General features: G+C 40.3%; 1 protein-coding gene across 4 annotated transcripts in view; it reads left to right on the forward strand.

Annotated features, from left to right (window-relative positions):
• The window catches only part of SPIN1 (spindlin 1), a 116,933-nt gene extending 104,923 nt beyond the window's left edge, over positions 1-12,010 (forward strand). For all 4 annotated transcript variants that reach the window (XM_075931859.1, XM_075931861.1, XM_075931860.1 and 1 more), the window contains 3 exons: positions 118-371; positions 2,006-2,239; positions 8,218-12,010. In XM_075931859.1, coding sequence (XP_075787974.1) covers positions 118-371; positions 2,006-2,239; positions 8,218-8,417 — 688 coding nt within the window. In that variant the 3' untranslated portion in view covers positions 8,418-12,010. The remainder of the gene's footprint in view (positions 1-117; positions 372-2,005; positions 2,240-8,217) is intronic.
• Positions 12,011-18,395: the final 6,385 nt, after the last annotated feature.

The raw sequence follows: 18,395 nt of genomic DNA on the forward strand, positions 1-18,395 counted from the left end.
TATTGAGAAATTTGGAGTACTTGCGTATTAAAACAAAAAGATTTAATTAATTGGCTTATAAATACAATAAAACATGTTTCTGTACACTAGAGTAAACCTGTTTGTATCTATATACAGAAAGCATCGAAACAACGTGGGACCTAGTAAACCCATTTCTCAGCCCCGAAGAAATATTGTAGGGTGCAGAATACAGCATGGATGGAAAGAAGGGAGTGGACCTGTAACACAATGGAAAGGGACAGTTCTTGATCAGGTTCCAGTAAATCCTTCTCTCTACCTTATTAAATATGATGGATTTGATTGTGTCTATGGACTAGAACTGCACAAAGATGAGAGAGTATCAGCGCTTGAAGTCCTTCCAGACAGAGTTGGTAAGTACTCTTTTGATTGCATATTCATATATATTGCAAGCTCTGGACAGGACGCTGGATGGAGCTGCTATATTGTATTTTGTCACATCTGTGGACTTTTATTAGGAAATATTTTCCTTATTTTGGAACAAGGAGGGAATTCTGCACTCAAATTAAACAACTTCTTTGATATCAGATGGAGTGCAATAGACATTAATTAGTATAATTATCTAATTAGAATGCTTATAAATTATATAATATTGATCAACCATTGTCACCGCCAAGGTTTCTCTCTAAAAAGCTTATATAGTGCTTAGATTAATATTTCTGTTGTTGATGCTGAGTGAGAGATCACATTTTACAGTTCAATTTCATGAAAATTTTCTTTGCTGTGCTCCGTATTTTATGGTTCTGTATTAAATTTTTCTCGTATGCCTTTCCCGAGAAGCAATAAAAATAAAGTGAAAGTTCTTTTAAAATGAAATAATTGAATTCATGTGTTTTGTTATCAATTCTTCAGTCAGCTGTCTAAAACACTTATCACTGTTCAGAATTCATGCCATTTGTCACTCACTCTCAAATGGGGCCAGCTTTTTTTATTGGCTGAAATAAATTGGCAGTGTTTCAAGAGGAAAAAATTCAGTGACAAAACCCCTAAATGCTATTTTAGCAAATGTGGGAGGGCTGGTCATAAAAGTTTATTTTTAATAGAAATGAAGATGATGTGGTATCTTCTCTGTAACCCACAATAAGTCTTTTAGTGATTCTATTATTTTCTAGACTGGAGGTATGGCTTGTATTGGAATACACTAGGTTGTGAGTTTAAAGTGGATTAATTTTCTGATTAGCTCCATATGTGGATGCTCTTGTTCCAGAATAAATGTGTTCACTAGGGATGTCAACGTGTACTTGACCATGCAATTAACTGATAAGCCCAGGCTTATTGATTAACCTTGTCGACTACATGCATTTCTCCCCCGCCCGTTGCTGATGCAGTCAGCAGGGGGAAGGGAGCAGGAGCCAGTGCTGGGGGGGGCTGGCTTTAGAAGCTGATTCTCCCCAGCACTGGTTCCACGGTGCCGCCTGGCTCCCCTCCTCTCCAGCACTGCTGCCTCTATCAGAGGCAATAGCCAGGGTGAGGGAAAGGGGAGATTGCTGTGGAACAGTTTCTGCCCATGGTGGGCCCGAGTGCCCTGTGGACGGAGGCTGCTCTGCTTCCTACAGAACAGCCTCTGTCCATGGGGAGCTCAGACTCACCCCGCACTCCCTCTCACGGACAGGGGCTGCTGCCAGCCCTTTTTAAATTGGCTCATCTCATGGACTGGCTCCTATAAAGGCAGCCGCGTGCGGTGGCAGGGGGCTCCCCAGGGTCTATTGAATAGTCATGTAAACAGCTAAGATTTCATGAGTGTACACGATTATTCAGTTACCTGACAGTTATCTAACATCCTTAATGTCTACACATGGGATTTAATCAGAAATAGCTATTTTAAATGACATTGTAGACAAGCTCTTATTTAATATTTGTAGTCTGGATACACCCAGAGAATAGAAACAATTTGAATGAAACCTTTTTTATGATTTGTTTGAAAGGTGCAGTATGCATGCTTCTGAAATGGTCCTGAACTTTATGAAATATTGTGTACGTATTTCAGCTTCATCTCGAATCAGTGATGCCCACCTTGCAGATACAATGATTGGCAAAGCTGTGGAACATATGTTTGAAACAGAAGATGGCTCAAAAGATGAGTGGAGGGGGATGGTGTTGGCTCGAGCTCCTATAATGAACACATGGTTTTATATTACCTATGAGAAGGATCCTGTCTTGTACATGTATCAGCTCTTAGATGACTATAAAGAAGGTGATCTCCGCATTATGCCTGATTCCAGTACGTACATCAGTATGTTTTTTTTCTTCTAAACTACAAAACATCTCACTTCCCATGGACATTGGGTTTATTTGTTTATTTGTTATTGAAATGAAAGAGCTGACAAACTGCAGAAGATTCATGTGAACTTAATTAGGACTGTCTAGCACTTAAAAAACGAATCATGATTGAGTGTGCTGTTGATATAAGGCCATTTATGTAAATATTTTTTGATGTTTTCCACATTTTTCTCTCTCTCTCTCTCACACTCACACTCACTTGAATTACAATACAGAATATAAAGTGTATAATGGTCATTATATTTTCTATTATAAATATACGCACTATCACAATGAAAGGAATAGTATTTTCAGTTCATACAATACAAGTACTGTGATGCAGTCTCTTCATTACAAAAGTTGAATTTAATTGTGCAGAGTTATGTTACCCCCCCCCAAAAAAATTCAGAGCCTACAAGTCCACACAGTTCTCCTTCATGTTCTGTCAGTCACTCAGACAAACAAGTCCGGTTACATTTGCAGAGATAATGTTGTCCACGTCTCACTGTAAACAAGAAGTGGCATTCACAGGCACAGTGGTAGCCAATATTGTGAGATATTTACATGCAAGATCTATAGATTCATGTATCCCAACTTGATTACTTGGTCCTTGTGCAGATATATTGATAGCAGATCTCCAGCTAGTCACAATGTCTTCAAGTGTAGAAAATATTGAACTGGAAATATAGAAAACAAATAGGAAACCCCCTTTCAAAAAGAAAAAAAAATTGAGTGGAGCTCTATACTCTTCTCTCTAGCTGAATGGATTGTGACAGAGCTCTGGCTTTATAATGAGTTGGTTGTTCATTTAGTTGGGGTCCTCGATAGGTGAAGCTTTTCATAAAGATTAGAGCTGGAAGCTATTCATTGGGTTCTTAAGTCTCACTTCATATGGAGGACTACATGGTACACTTATTAGCAGACAGTATCACACCAGTATTGTCATACTTGAACACCATGCAAGCAACATGAATCACAGAGGATAGAAACTGTAGTTGTATATTCTCCTAAAGGAGTCAATGGTATGAGATCTATTTCAGAAATGGGGTTATGAATCAATACATCTTTTTTTTTTTTTTTTTTTACCAAAAGCAATTTAAAATGCCAGTGTCCTTTTTTTATCTTTAAGGAGAGGAAAGATTCCCAGGTCTGACAAATGTCACTCTATTGGACTGGAACCATCATTTTATATTTTTTCCTTCTCCTCTCCCTCCCTGCTCCAGTCCTATAGATAAGGGGACAAGGTTATAGTTATAGATTTGGTTAATCAGTTCTGGTACTATGAACTCCTGGACTTGTTGCTGGAGTCTCTCATACTTGTCACTGTGTTTCTAGATAATATCTGGAACAGTCAGTCTTCCCTGCATCTGGAAACATTTCAGTTAGTGGCTTGAATTGTGCTCTGGGTACAGAAGTTCAGTGATTCGGGACCTAATTTTTAAGTATGATTTTAAAAACTGGCAAGATTTTCTGTGTAGACTTGAAACTTAGCACATAAATTGATTTTTATTTCCATTAAAAGCTTTGGAAGGTTTTAATACCTGTCCATGAGACAACTTTTCTATTACATCTGCAAGGAGACTAACTGAACTTTTATGGCTGACCTTTTATTATTGTGTTCCATGAACAAAATATTTTTTTTGTCCTAGCAAGAAATCTTTCCTAAACGTAGTTTCAGAATTCCTTCTGAATCAGACTTCACCAGTTTTCTTTTTTGTAAGCCGGTCTCTCTGCCAAAGGAAGCTAAGTCAAATAAATGTTATGTTAAGTTTAGCATAAAGACCCACAAAATCACACTAGTTTCTTTGTTGTAACATTTGTTATCAGTTCTAACAATGTTAGCATTAGTTTAAGGGGGGGGGGGGGTGAGGATAACCCCTGTACCTCATTTAAGTACTAAATAGTGCCCAGGACACAGGGCTTCAAACTCTGTGCTTCCTGCCCACAATCCTCCTTATCATTAAAGACCACCACCATTATCTGCACTGCCTTGAGGAAGCTTATGGTGGTAAGGTGTAGTATATGCCAATCATTCCCCAGTCCTACCTGAAAAAGTAGGAGCTTCATCTCTGCCGGTAGAATGTCATGGAGAATGTCATGAGGCTCTAATCAGACCCCGGCTGGGGAATCCTACCTGTTCATTGGTTTGATTCAACAAGAAGTACATATCCTGCTGTCAAGTCTGATGTGGGAAAGAGACTACTCTCATAGATCCTCTGCTGAGGTCTTTTCAATAAATTAGGAAGCATTCTCATAAGCATGAGACTGTAAAAAAAAAAAACTCACTTCAAAGAAGCCATATGTAACTGTAAGAAAACCTACCAGCTTAGCCCATAAGGACTTAGGACAGAAGCACTAAAAGAAAAGCATTGGGATCCATCGGTCCCAGATCATGTCCTGTTGTCCATCATTCCCAGGTGTTCACAAACAGATGGTAATGTTAAAGCCCAGTCACTGCAAGATACCACCCTCCTCGCTAGCTTGGATGGTCCTTACAGGCAGAGTCCCTCTCATCAGAATGCCTGAATCTGTTTCAACCCCCATGATATCCTCACTTGCATGGATCCAGAATCCCCTACCCTACTCCCCTACCCTCAATTTTCAGGGAGAGCTGTCTCCTCTGAGAGAACCCACTGCAGGATAGAGCTTATCAACCCCCACCAGATGCAGAATACATTTCTCCTCCAACATCACCAATGGTACCATCACAGGAACAAGAATTGGCCGCATACTCAGAAGATTAGGAGCCATTTGATGATCTGTTCTTTGCTTGCCATACTTATCCTCAACTCCCCAATAAACTTGCACAAGTTCAAGAACAACCTCCATCTCTGAGTTGGAGCTGTTGGTACCCCATACAATTGGGGCCAATGTGATCACTTACTGACCCCTCACAGTGACCATAATGTGACCCCTCACAGTGGCTTTGGGACCAGTGTCACCTCTTCCTCCCTTCTAATAGAATGCTTTTATCAGAGCTGGAAGAACAATTTGTATAGTGGGGTTGCTGAGAGCATTAAAATAACCTGTACATGATGGAAATCACTTCAAGCCAGCAGGTGCAGCAGCACCCCCTTGACCTGTAGTTCTAGCACTTATTTGCTCAGATCTATCTTTGGATCTGACAGAGGGGGAAGAATGCAACATGTCAGATCCATCAGAACCGGCAAGACTGCCATCATCATCCCCGGATGAAGTGGTGACTTTTAGATCTCCAAGTCACCATGTGCACACACCATCCAATTACTTAAGACAATTCCATGCCCACTTCTGCAGTGTTTGGAGCTCTTCATATTCCCCTTCTGGAAATTCAGGACTCCCAGGGCATACTTTTAATCATGCTGCACCTCTCTGGATCCAAGGTTATAGCTCTGCCTGTTAACAGAACTGTACTGGAGTCAACTAATACAGTTTGGCTACCTCTGCTGCCTGTGCTCCTACCCTCAAAGTGTGAGAAGCGTTACTATGTTCCAACTAAGGATGCAAAATGTTTGTCTCACCCAGCTTCTAATTCACTGTTGGTCCATACCATCTCTGAAAGGACCAGACAACAGTGTGCAAGAAGAATAAACACCTGGAACTACTTAATATATAGTTCTTCTCATCTTTTAGCAACCAATTCAGGATAGTCAATTACCAGGTGTTGCTGGCTAACTGCGATTTCCTGAATTATAGCAAACTTGCAAAGTTCATTGACAGGGCTCACTTCCAAGCTCTGATAGATGAACGCAAACTGATAACCAGGACCAACTTTTAATCCCCAGTCAGTGCCACTGATGCCTCCTCTTGAATAAAGGCAACTGCTGTTGTCATGTACAGGGAGTCATGACTTTGTGCATCAGCTCCTTTGAGTCCAGTTGGCAGCAATCAGTGCCTGCAATTCACCTCTCAAGGCTGTTTCGATTTTGCACACCAGCTGATCAATAGATTCTGGAAGGGCTTAGTAAGAACCTTCTTACCTACTCAGAAGCTTGCACTGCAGTGGAACCTGAAACTTATTCTCACTTTTAACGAGATATCCGGGTCCCTTTGAGGTTTTTAGCTTCTTGCCCCATGTCCTTCTTTTCCATGAATGTCCTTTCTTGTAGCCTTCACAACAGCGAGAAGAGTGGCATATTTGAAGCAAAGATTGCCGACCCTGCATACACCATATTCCGTAAGGATTAGATGTAGCTACATCTGCTGTCACATGCTATTTTCAGAATCTCCAACAGGGTCAACTATTTCAGTTTACATGGTATAAGGAATAAATGAATAGGAGCACAGCCTATCGATCTGATAAGATTAATGCAAGAAACCATGCTTTCTTTAAAACTACACACAAACATAAGCAATAGGTTTACACCATTCCAGATAATTACCTACCATTTGGAATGGCATTGAGTAATTAACAGCAGGTTTGCAGTTGCCAGTTGCTCACATTCCAGGGAGAATGGTGTCAGGAAAAGTGAAGGTTGTCTTAGAGGACTGTTTTAGAGTATATTTTAACAACAATTTTTTTATATTTAACTTTTACGAAACACATAGGTTATAATGACCCCTACTAAATTATTATTTTTTTAAACTTTTGATAACCTTGTAATATAGGATTCATTTAGACTTAAAGTTTTAATCACTAAGGTTTTTAGTATTAATTGTTTATCTCCTTCTTCCATTCTGATTAGCAGAAACTGCTAGCTAGATATGACTTTCCTTTTGAAAGCCTGTCTTCAAATTAACCCTTAACTGTGGTGATTTTAGGGAGGCTGAATGAGTGTAAGATTGTTGCAACTACTAACTTGATTACATTTTGTCATATACATACCCCTCAAATCCAGGGGAACACTACATCCCAAATTCATCCCTAAGTAGTTTTGGAGTTCAGTCTTAAGCAATCCGTTCACTTACCTGTGTTCTTCCTCAAACCACATGCTTCTGTACAAGTACAGAGATTCCATTCCCTGTATGTTCAATGAGTCTTAGCTTGCTACCTGCATAGAACAAAGCCAATCAGAAAGTCCTTGTGACTGTACGTCTCTGTAAAAACAAAAGTTGGAAGGCAGCAGGCCATCTCAATCCAGAGAATGGACAAAAAGACATTCTTCTCTCAGGTCTCAAACACCTTACCTTTCAGCTAAGAGATCGTTCCACCAGCGAACAAGCAACAACAGTAGCATCTCTTCAGTGCGTACCCTCCTGGACATTTGTAAAGCAGATGCTTGGCGTTCCATTCACACATTTGCAAGACATTTATGCCGTGGTGCAGGATTGTTCTGCTAATGCCTTCTGTAGGACAGCAGTAGTCTGCGCAGATCTACCATTCACATAGTCATATTCTCTTCCTGTTTAGGTGATATTTGTCATCACCTACAGTGGACTACAACAGGGACCTTCACTCAGATTGGAAGAGGAAGTGACATAACTGTTAATGGTGGTTCTTCTAGATGTGTGATTGCTATCTGTATTCCACTGCCCACTGTCCTTCCCCTCTGCTTTTGATCTTATCTGATTTGTGGTAGAGAAGCAACTGGAGAGGAGAGCCAGGGTGTGTGCACAGACATTACTTTTAAAATCTCTGGCTCTACACACAGTGTGCATACATAACCTGCAGTGTATTATAGACAAAGACCACACATGTAAAACTTTTTCATTTGTTACTTTGCTTTAGGTGTATATGACTACATAGGAGCAAATAGATGCCATAAGGCTAGTATAGGATTTCAGTTTCTTAAAATACCGGTTACAGTGTTACCTAACTACATTTTCCCCTGCAGTTGTAAACTGTGAAAGATGTAAACTCAGTTTGACTGAACCTATTACAACTTTTAAAATGTTCTTCTCAAAAACTGTAATTCTCACCATTCATTTCTGATATATTTAGATATTCTGAAGTCATCTTTGCAGTTATGTGGATTGAAAATCTTTAAACTCAAAAGTAAACATCATATTTTTGTGTTTCAGATGATTCTCCTCCAGCAGAACGGGAACCAGGTGAAGTTGTGGACAGCCTGGTAGGCAAACAAGTGGAATATGCCAAAGAAGATGGCTCTAAAAGGACTGGCATGGTCATTCACCAAGTTGAAGCCAAACCTTCTGTCTATTTCATCAAGTTTGATGACGATTTCCATATTTATGTCTACGATTTGGTGAAAACATCCTAGACATCATTGTGAACTTTTGCCAAACTTGTGGAACTATTAAATGTAAAATTTGTAGACACAAAGACTTGATGCTTTCCAGTTTAATGAAAGCTTAAATGTCCCTGCGAACCCACAATCTCTGCCAGCAAAACTGTTTTGTTCTGAATAATACAAACAATGTGTGTGAACATGACACATTTTGTGTAAGAGAACTCCTTTTCTTGAAGGAAGTCTCTATATTTTTGGGGAGAGGGAGTTAAAGTAAACAGCTGCAAATTCAAGCTGTGTAAAGTTAATCTAGTATTGTAATCATTAATCTAAATTTTTTTTCATAGACTAACTTTCTTCAACCTCACACTCACCTGTTCAACTGCCACATGCAAGTGTAGTTTGATATTTCAATATTGCCTTCTTATGTAACATTAAATTTAATTTCTTGGCTACTGGCAGTCCTTGTTTTCAGGGTTGGGGCTGAGATTACAAAATAAATTAAATTGTTGGTTTGTGCAGTGTTAAGGAGTGCCTAACCCAAGTAAAATCAATCTACTGTGTTTCTACACCTTATTTCAAAGTAACTTGTTAAGAAATAGCAGTACATGGGGATATTTGTGCCTCTTAGTAGACACAAGACAGTACAACATCGAGTGTTTGACTTGCACCTTTCAGTGAAAAGGCTTTAAACTATAAAAGGTTTAATCAATAAACTATTGATTAGAAAATGCAGATTAGTGGCCCACATTTACAAGTTGTAGGAACCAGTAAATCTACACACAAGACTGCCTTCAATTCTAAATGTTGCATTTTTGTTATACACACTTCTTAACAAACCCAAGTGCTTGGTGCCACAACAGTCATAATATATGTTACTTCAGAAAGATCTTTAGACTACACATTGGCAATCAGTAGTCTCTCATTTGGTATCAAAACTAGCGACCTGGATGCTTGTGTGGACTTAAAAGCCTAATAGTAGTTTATCTGTTACATGTAAAGACAAAAACCTCATGAAAGAACAGTCTTCTTACATTAAAGACTTACTTGGAGAAGGAGAAGCATTTGTTGCCTTCTGCTCAGTCTGCTGCATTCCTTTCCCTCCTCCACCCCTCCCCTAAAGAAAGCATCTTTCTTGGCTCTTCTTTCTGGCTTTTCTACGAGTGTCCGGACAAATCATCTACAGCTTAAACCTGTTGTCGCCTTTTGTGGTGTACGTTGTACTTGCTTTGAGGTATGCTGTTATGTGAATTTCATTCAATGAACACTAGAATTCTGCATGCCAGTGGTGTACTAACTAATGAAAGCTAGGCAGCCTCAGTGGTTCGGTCATCTGCATTAGATTGTGGATGTAAATAGCAGCCCACAGCAGCAGAATCCTTTCACAGTTTTAATCTTGCAAGATAGTTGTAAACCAAGAATTTCTAAAATGTGGCAGTTTTTAAAAGTCCTCAGAATTGCAAAAACGGTCAGTTCAGTAGCGAAGTTTTCACGTCACATTAAGGCAGAGCTTTGCAAGTTTGAAAGCAGTGCTTCACAGAAGGCTAGAATGTGACGCCATTGTTCACTGTTCAGAGAGAGAATACCCAGATACCCAACCTTACGCTGTTAGAAGGCTAGAAAAAGAGGTGCTGTTAATCTGATCTGAGGGCCAGATAACCTCTAGTATGGGTGTTACTGATATTGGAGGTTCAGTGATTTAAGCCCTTTTCTATCCATTTTTGCCTGATTTCATATTTTAGCCTTAAGGCTTGTGCCTCATTATGCTGTTGAATGGTAACAAATACTCATCATATAAATACAGTACCTTAATTCTTTGTCCATTGCTACTATTGCATTATGTCCAGTATTTCATCATGGGCAACCAAAGGCAGGCTATTGTCTTTCAGTGAATAGCTTCTCAATGCAGTCCTTAAGTACTAAGTACCTGAATCATAAATGTTCCTTGTGTTTTTGAACAAAGTGAGCAGATTTGCAACACAGTGTTTTCATCCTGCAGATCTGTTATGTGTTTTCTATTGACTCTTAAGAGTCCTGCATGTAAATCTCAAAGCTGAGCCTGGCTCCATGAGCCCAAGTTGATATTTGTGGCACAAGAATGAGTGAGTGTATTGACTATACACAGGATACGTGCATAACGTAGTACAGTGAATTTTGGGCTATACATCTGAGGAAAACAAAGTTTGTTTTGAAATATTTGAGGTTTAGGTCTACTGAAACATTTTTAGCATTAAAGGCTTGCATTTGTGGGTTTTCTGCAAGCCAATTTAATATACCACATAATCTGCCAATTAGTGGAGTATAATCTGTAAACTTTTATGACTTTTTAAGTGTCCCCTATTGTCTGTTTGGTTTGTTATTTTTCGTTTTTGTTTCTGGTTTTTTGGTTAGCTTAAACCACCTTTTTTGAGGCTTGAGACTAATTCCACTCCCTGCCCTTCTGCTTTGGGCTTTGTTTTAGGCTCATGTTTCAGATCTGCATGCAGTGCTTGCGTTACCCTGGTAACTAAATGTTGGTTCCTTGTTCTAGGGGTTCAACATTACTTTCCAAAATTATCATGGGGCTTGTGACAGCACAAGCCAGGATCTGTGTATAAAAGTTATTGGCCTTTCTCATTTACCTGCTGTAGTATTGTTGTATATTGTGTGCGTGTGTGTGTGTGTATGATGTCAGGCTGCCATGTAAAATTTTAAAAAGGAAAAAAAAATCTTAAATGCAGACCATCCTTTTTTGCATGCTTAGAAGGTAGAACGTTCAATGTAACAAACTAAAGTTGCATGTTAAAATGTTTAGGTTTTTTGTTTTTGTTTGTTTTATTTTGTGTTCAGTTTTTGTGAATTTGCTTATTGTGCTGTTTTAATGGTTGTTAGTAGGACTAAATGCACCGGTGAGGCGAGCATAGTGCCAACGGAAGGTAATTTTCCGGTTGTATCTGTCACAGCATTTGAAGGGACCATGTATTCTGTTCACTAGTAAATAAAATCACTGATAAATCTAAAAACACTACACACCTTTTTTTTTCCTTTCTTTTGAGTGCCAAACCCTAAATTAAGTCAGAGGTAGACTACAGAAAGGGAAAATCCCCTTTAAACTTCATAAATTGCAATACATAAAAGCCTTTTAAAATTGATTCATTTTAAAACTGAAGGTTTCTCTGAGTACAGCAGCAATTACAATCAATTCAGGGAAGAAGAATTATAGCTAAAACAGTTTCTGGTTCCTTTAAAATGCTGTGCTTTTTGTATTTTACATCATTAGTGCAATTTGGATGGTTCTTGGTATGTGTATAGTTCAAAGGTCTTCGTGTTCACATTTTAAAATTGGGTAATGACTTCATCTTTAGAGCTTGGTTTCATTATTTTTATTTTATTTTGAACAATGTAGACAGTTCCCTGTTCTCTGCATTTAGAAGTATAAACACTTTAAATCTGTTACTTAATTCTGTAAGTAATTTTTATAATTATGATGTAACTCTATCCTTAAAACATTTAAAATAAACCCTTTATGTGCAACTTATGACTGTAAATTTTGTTCTCACGAGCAAAATGTATTGATGTGTTCTAAAATTGTGAAGAAGCAGTTTCTTCTGTTTTATAATTAAAAAGGATAATTATTTTAACATTGAGCCATTTATGCTGGTATAATAATTTGCCATTTGAAACCTCTTTGCTTGTTAAAACAAATCTTTGTTCTCTCTTTTGCCAAGTAGGTATGAATGTTGATAAGATGCCATTTAAAGTGGATAAAATGATTGAGGTGAAGCATAGTGTTTACATTTTCTTTATCAAAAAGCAACAACAAATTGTGTAAGGGAATTCTGCATGTGTGTGAAAGAGCCTGTAAATTAATGTATTTTCAGTGTACATTATAGTTGGCACTCCTAAAAGTGGTGGCTCAGAAATTATGAGCGTGAGACACTTTGTCAGTTTGTAGATGCTTGCTTCCATACCTACTTTGAATCAACATTCATAATTAAATAACAAAATAAAACTTGGATTTTTATTTCACTCGACTGAAAATTGGAGATCTGAAACTGCTTCAGTTATAGGCAAAATATGTTTTGCCTCAGAGCTTTTACAGAGATGGATGGGTAAGTATTATTCCCACTGTATAAGTGAAGACAGTGCTTTTTTTTTTTAAGGGGGTGCCTAAAGGTAAGCTCCTAAGCCAGTCATTAGATATATAAACTAAGTAATCTGTTTTTCAAACGTTGTGAGCATACAGGAAGCCCTGTTGAAGTCAATGATAGCTATTGGGTACTCAGCACTTTGGGCATCCAAATATGTGGCTTGATTTTCAAAAAACTTTTCACATCAACCTGAGAGAATCCTAATTAAGAGGCTAGCCCTAGGTTGAACAGCAAACTAGCTGCAGCACTGGGAATTGAACCCAGAACCTCCTGATTCTCATTCCTGTGCTCTCTTGACTGAATTATGCTGTATGTGAAACAAGTCTGAGTGAAAGTTACTTTAATTGACTCATATCTGTTCCATTGCAAGCAATTCAAACCCCTAGATTATATTTACAATCAGGCAGCCAGTCAGAGGACTGAAATACAGTGTCTTTGATGCTCTGTATCTTTTTCACCACATTTATCCAACAGCTTAATTGTTCCCATAGTGGATAGCTGCCAGAGCTCTGCGTGTGGTGTGTACCCCCCTCTCCCAATCTCCCCAGAAGTGTTAACTCTTCTCATGGTGCTTGGTCACTTCAACCATCCATACATAACTCATTAACGAAGACTTGGCAATGAAAGAAGAGAATGATACTCAGGAAGGCAGATGCGTTAATCCATCTGAGGGCAACATACAAGAAGCTAGCAATAAGTTGTTTAATGTGTGTAAACGTTAAATATAAGATACCAGAGTCCTAAATAGTCATTTGTATTGTGTGGGGCTCAATGTATTCTCTGACTACAGAAACTAAAGCTGAACTATAGCTAAAGGTCGTCTTAGACCTCTTATGGATGGAAGGATAGCCTTCCAAGTATGAACTGGCTTTAAAATGATGCAATGTTGTCTTCATTTGTCTGCAAACGTTCCTAAACAATTTCTCTGAAAGGAATAATTTATTCCTGTTTAGCTCTGAGATGTTTATTTTGAAGCCCAATAGCCATTGAAATAGCATTGTTGTTAACATTTGCCACTGATTAGTACAGCAAAAATACCATTGTTTCTTGATGGAGGGAGAATATTTGCCAGGAGTAAATTGGAGTAGCTGGTTCTTGCTAAGTTTTGTGCTGTTCCCTGTGTGACATTGCTCTATTTTGAGGAGGAATGATCAATCATTTGGATTTGAGAGGGGGGAGGGGAAATCCCCTCTTGTATCCTCAAAGGCTAGATTTGAATTCTTAAACCATATCTTAACAGATGTGTCTAATTCAGTCTTCTTCCCAGTGATGGTGATTCTGCAATCTCTCTGGGTATAACAAACTGCCAATTCTATTTGTGTTTCTTGCTGATAGGCATAACAATTTGATTTGGATGACTAAGAATGAATGATCCCTAGCCATTTTAACATCCCTTTTTATATTTGTAAAGAGTTGTCTTCCATATGTAAGCTTGCTTTAGATTCTATTCCCATGTTGTTAGTGTTGTTGCTCTCTCTGAATTCTCATTAATTTCTCTTCCAAATTTGGAGTATAAAAACCATTCAAATACTGCAGTTAAGGCACTAACTAGTGCCAAAATAAGCTGGCATCTAGATAATTTCCCATTCCATTCTAATATAGTTAATTTTTTTCACATGTGAAAGTTTACTGTATTTTTTTTAAAATTTCATTAATTTCAATCAATTGCTCTGGTTTAAAGATTTTAAATCTTGCTCAACAAGACAATCTCACAGATACATGCATAGAATTTGGCATACTCTGTATCCTGCCCATCAGCTCGTTCGCTATATCTGAGACCTGACCTCTGTAAAACCTCACTGACCAGCTTCCCTCAACTTATCACGGATCATTATGTAGGTAGGCATTCTCTACCCCAAACTTCAACGGGTTTTATTAAAATCACTCTAGTCTAACAAATGAAAACTTCTATGTGAATGTGTTGGGATTTCTTAAACCTGTTTCACATTGACTTGATCTAAACCAAAATAGATCACTCAAATGAAATAGGAATAACACACAGCTTTTTACAGTAATTCTATAGCATATTTTAAGTGTAAACAAGCACAACTTTTTGTAGACAAGCCTTTTTGTTTTTAGAGTATCCCTTTTATCACTTGCTTGTGAGGCTGTCCTGTTGTGTTATATCAGATGCCAGAAATGACTGTAACTTTCATTAGGTTTGTTAACTTACCAAAAAAGTTGAGGCTGAGTGGGCATTTGGTGTAATGCTGTTAGTCACTAACCATAGATGAAGTTGTACTCACCTGGAACTGGATTGTGGAACTATCTTATGGGACATGAGGCTAATTCTTTGTGCCCATTCTATTCCTGCTCTCTAATGAAGTTGTCTGCTTGTGGTGATACAAATTTTTTTTTTTTTTTGGTAATGTGGGCATATCTTAAGAGTGGAGTTTGAGTGGATTTCACTGTGTTCTGATTATTTGATTCTTCAGTGGGTATTTTTTAATCCTCTGAAAATGTGAATCAGTTTACATTAAGTCTCTTTTCACAAGTTTGATCAATTAGAAATTAAGGAGAACTTTTTTTAAAAACCTAGTTGTTACATACAGGACATAATTATAAAGTTATTATAATTAACCTATGATATCCAGAGAAAGCTGCAGAAATTTTCTGCTGAGGCTCCTCTTGTTTGGGAGTTGGCATGGCCCTGTAGACAGGGCACTAGACAAGGAAGGTGATGCTATTCCCATTTCTGATCCCAATTTCCTATCACCTGGGTGAGTCCCTTTCATTTCCTTGTCTTTAAAATGAGAATAATCACTTATCTTTTGAGAATTGATCTTGGGTTAAGCACAGGGAAAAGGCTAAAGAGCTAAATATTACTGCACTCTCTGGGCAGCTCGGCAACTCAAGCAAGGCATACTGTAACAGAATCCCCAAAGCTACAAAATACATTTTGTATATGTTCATTGCGTTGATACATAAACAAATTCCAGGACAAATTGTTATTTGATTCAAATGTCACAACTCTCCACTAGCAAAACGCAATGCGGCAAAGCGTAAACTATGTTGTGCTGCGTGAGGAACAAAAGTCTTGGTATAGCTAAGTGTGCTTCAAGAAACTGCCTTATTACCATGGTAATTAACCATGCCCAGGAGTCACTTAATAAGGATGTTGCTGTGGTAACAAACTGCATGATGAGGCCACAGCAGGATTGTAACAGTTGGTCCAGGTTGCAGGGTCGTTGAGGCACTGCACTTCCCCAGCCTCCCTTCCCGAAGGGGAAGGCCGCATGGTGTGGGTGCATGAGGAACCCTAGCTCTGGGGTCCGCCTGCTGCTTTTTACTGTAAAGTAGGTAAGCTTTTAAATGCCATTGAATTGTAGATTGGATAGGTGAGGAAATAACTTCTGTACTAGGGATGTAAAATCCTGCTTAATCAGTTAACCAGTTAAAGGTTACGTTTACCAAGTTACCCATTTAAAGAGGGGTGGACTGGGCACCCACTCCCTACCTCTGCCAGCAGGGGTTGCTCCACCCAGGCCAGGCCCATTGCATCAGGTTACCAGATTTACCTATGACTCTGGGATATATGCTCATTTATTAGGATTAACTCTTACGAGGATAATTTTTTTTTATCCGTGTGTTCCTTGTGTTACTTATGCTCTCATATGGCGCTTTACTTCTCCCTTTTGCCAATTCCCTCTCAATGGCGCTCTTCTGTAGGAACCCTATTCTTCCCACCCCAGAATCAAATGAACACCCACTAACACATCTGAGAGGACCACTTAATCAGCACTCACAAGATGACCCCTTATATGCCCCTCTCCTCAGTAGGCTGGGTTGCACAGCAATGTGAAGCTGTGACCCTCATGTGCCCTTGGACTAAGGTGAGCTGGGTTAAAAAGCACTTTAAGCTGCCACCCCAGGTTCAGCACCTCCCTGTCCCTGCTTTCGCACCACAACTGTTCTGCTAGTAACCTACTTGAGGAGCAAACCCCACAGGATTTTTGGGCAATACAGAGATCTTTACTCGTAAATAAGGAAGCCAAAACACCACCGCTGGGGGAGCGGGGGGGGGGGGGGGGCAGGGAGAGGAAAAGACAGAAAAGCACCCAGATTAACAGTTATATTTCTAAGTAGTGTCCATACAAATAAAACACAATTATTACAATATTAAATATTACAAACATTAGCGTTAGCAAACCATAACTGATTAGGTGTAGCCTTCTGAACCTGCCTTGAAGGAGAGAAGAGAGAGAAATCACCATTTCCTGAAATTTGAACTGATCCAGATTCTTAGATGGTGGTAGCTGTGGCTCCGGAGTATTGGAGACAGGCAGAGCAAAGTCCCCAGCAGGATCAGTGAGAAGATCAAGTCCCTGTGGAACTGAGGCAGGCTTTAGATCCAGCTATCAGAACCTTTACTTGAGTTTTTGTAGGGACACAACAATGGTTCAAGGGGAACACTGGATTTGTTTATGGGTAAACAGATGGTTCAAGGGAGTATTCTAAGTTGTTTTGTTCAGGCTAAACAATAGAAACTGGCTATGGGTAGTGTTCAATAATGCAATTAAGTAGTTTCAGTATTTATCACCCTTTATCACTCTGCTGTCTTATGTGAGTGCATCATAATGCAAAGGAGTTAGGTTTAAATCCTGTAAAGGGTGGGCCATCGCTGAAATTTCTGGTAACTACGCTGACCATATGTCCTGATTTTTCCAGGACTCTCCCGAATGTGAATACTCTGTCCTGGTTCCCCATCAAGTATGTCCCAGAAAGCCCCCCAGACATTTCACTACTTGATGGGGACACCGACGTGGCACAGCAGCCTCTTCCTCCACCCCCCACCCCAAGCAGGGCACGTAGGGCAGCTGGGCCGGCTTCCGATGACATGAAGCCCCTCCCTCTCTTCCTTCCCCCTGTGGGACTGCCTCTGCCACGTAGGGTCCTAGTCTGGGGACACTGCTGCTGCCTCTTCCGGGCCACCTTGGAGTCCAGGCAGTAGCTAAGCGGAGCCCAGCTGGGGCGCATTCAAGCTGGCAGGTGCCGGGAATGGAGTGGAGGCCACCTGTGATGCTATTTTTAGTACTGCAGTCCAGATCCCCACGAGCATCCCCAGCTCCAGCTGGAGTCAAGCAGCAGCCACACAAGGTGTGTTCCAGCTGGGGTCTGATTGTGCGACTGCTGCTTGATTCTAGCTGGAGTCTGGCAGCCCGTGCGGGTGGGACTGCGGCACTAAAAACAGCACCACGGGTGGCCTTTGCTGCAGTCCTGGCATGCAGTCCCACCCCAGTAGCAGCTGGGGTCAGGGCTTCTGGGGCTGGACCATGGGCTCCAGCCCCACACACTGCTTTCCATGTGGAAAAGAGGGAGAACTAAAGGAGAGGTAGGGGGTGAGGAGAGCAGGGCAGGAGAAGAAAGGGGAAGGCACCAAGGGTCAGGGTGGAGGGGGAGTCAAATGCCAGCGGGCCAAGAGAAGACCATGAGGAAAAGGGCAGGAGGGGAAAAGGGAGGGGACAGAGTGATGCTGGGAGAGGAAAGGGGAGGGACAATGGGGGCAAGAGGGAGGGAGGGGAGAAGAAGGGTTGAAAGGAGGGATGGAGCAAGTCATGTGTGAGGGCACAGAGGGGCAAGAGGAGAACTGGGGTAAAGGATGGTGAAGGGGTGGGCACCAGAGAGAAAGAGGGCAAGGAGGGCAGAGGGAAGGGAGGAAAGCCCCAGGAAGGTGCAGGGCTAAGGGAAGGTGAAGATGCCAGGAGATTGAGGGTGAAGCAGAAGGGCAAACAGGTAGAGGGAAGAGATGGGCACCAGAGGGCAGAGGAGAGAGGCAGGGCAGGTGGATAGAGGGAGGTGTTAGGAGAAGGGATGAGGAGGGGGAGCTACAGATGATCAGAGTGGGGCTAGAGGAGGAATGGACACGGGGAAGAGAAGGGCT

Source organism: Pelodiscus sinensis, chromosome 6 (assembly GCF_049634645.1).
Source record: "Pelodiscus sinensis isolate JC-2024 chromosome 6, ASM4963464v1, whole genome shotgun sequence".
Taxonomy (NCBI): Eukaryota; Metazoa; Chordata; order Testudines; family Trionychidae; genus Pelodiscus; species Pelodiscus sinensis.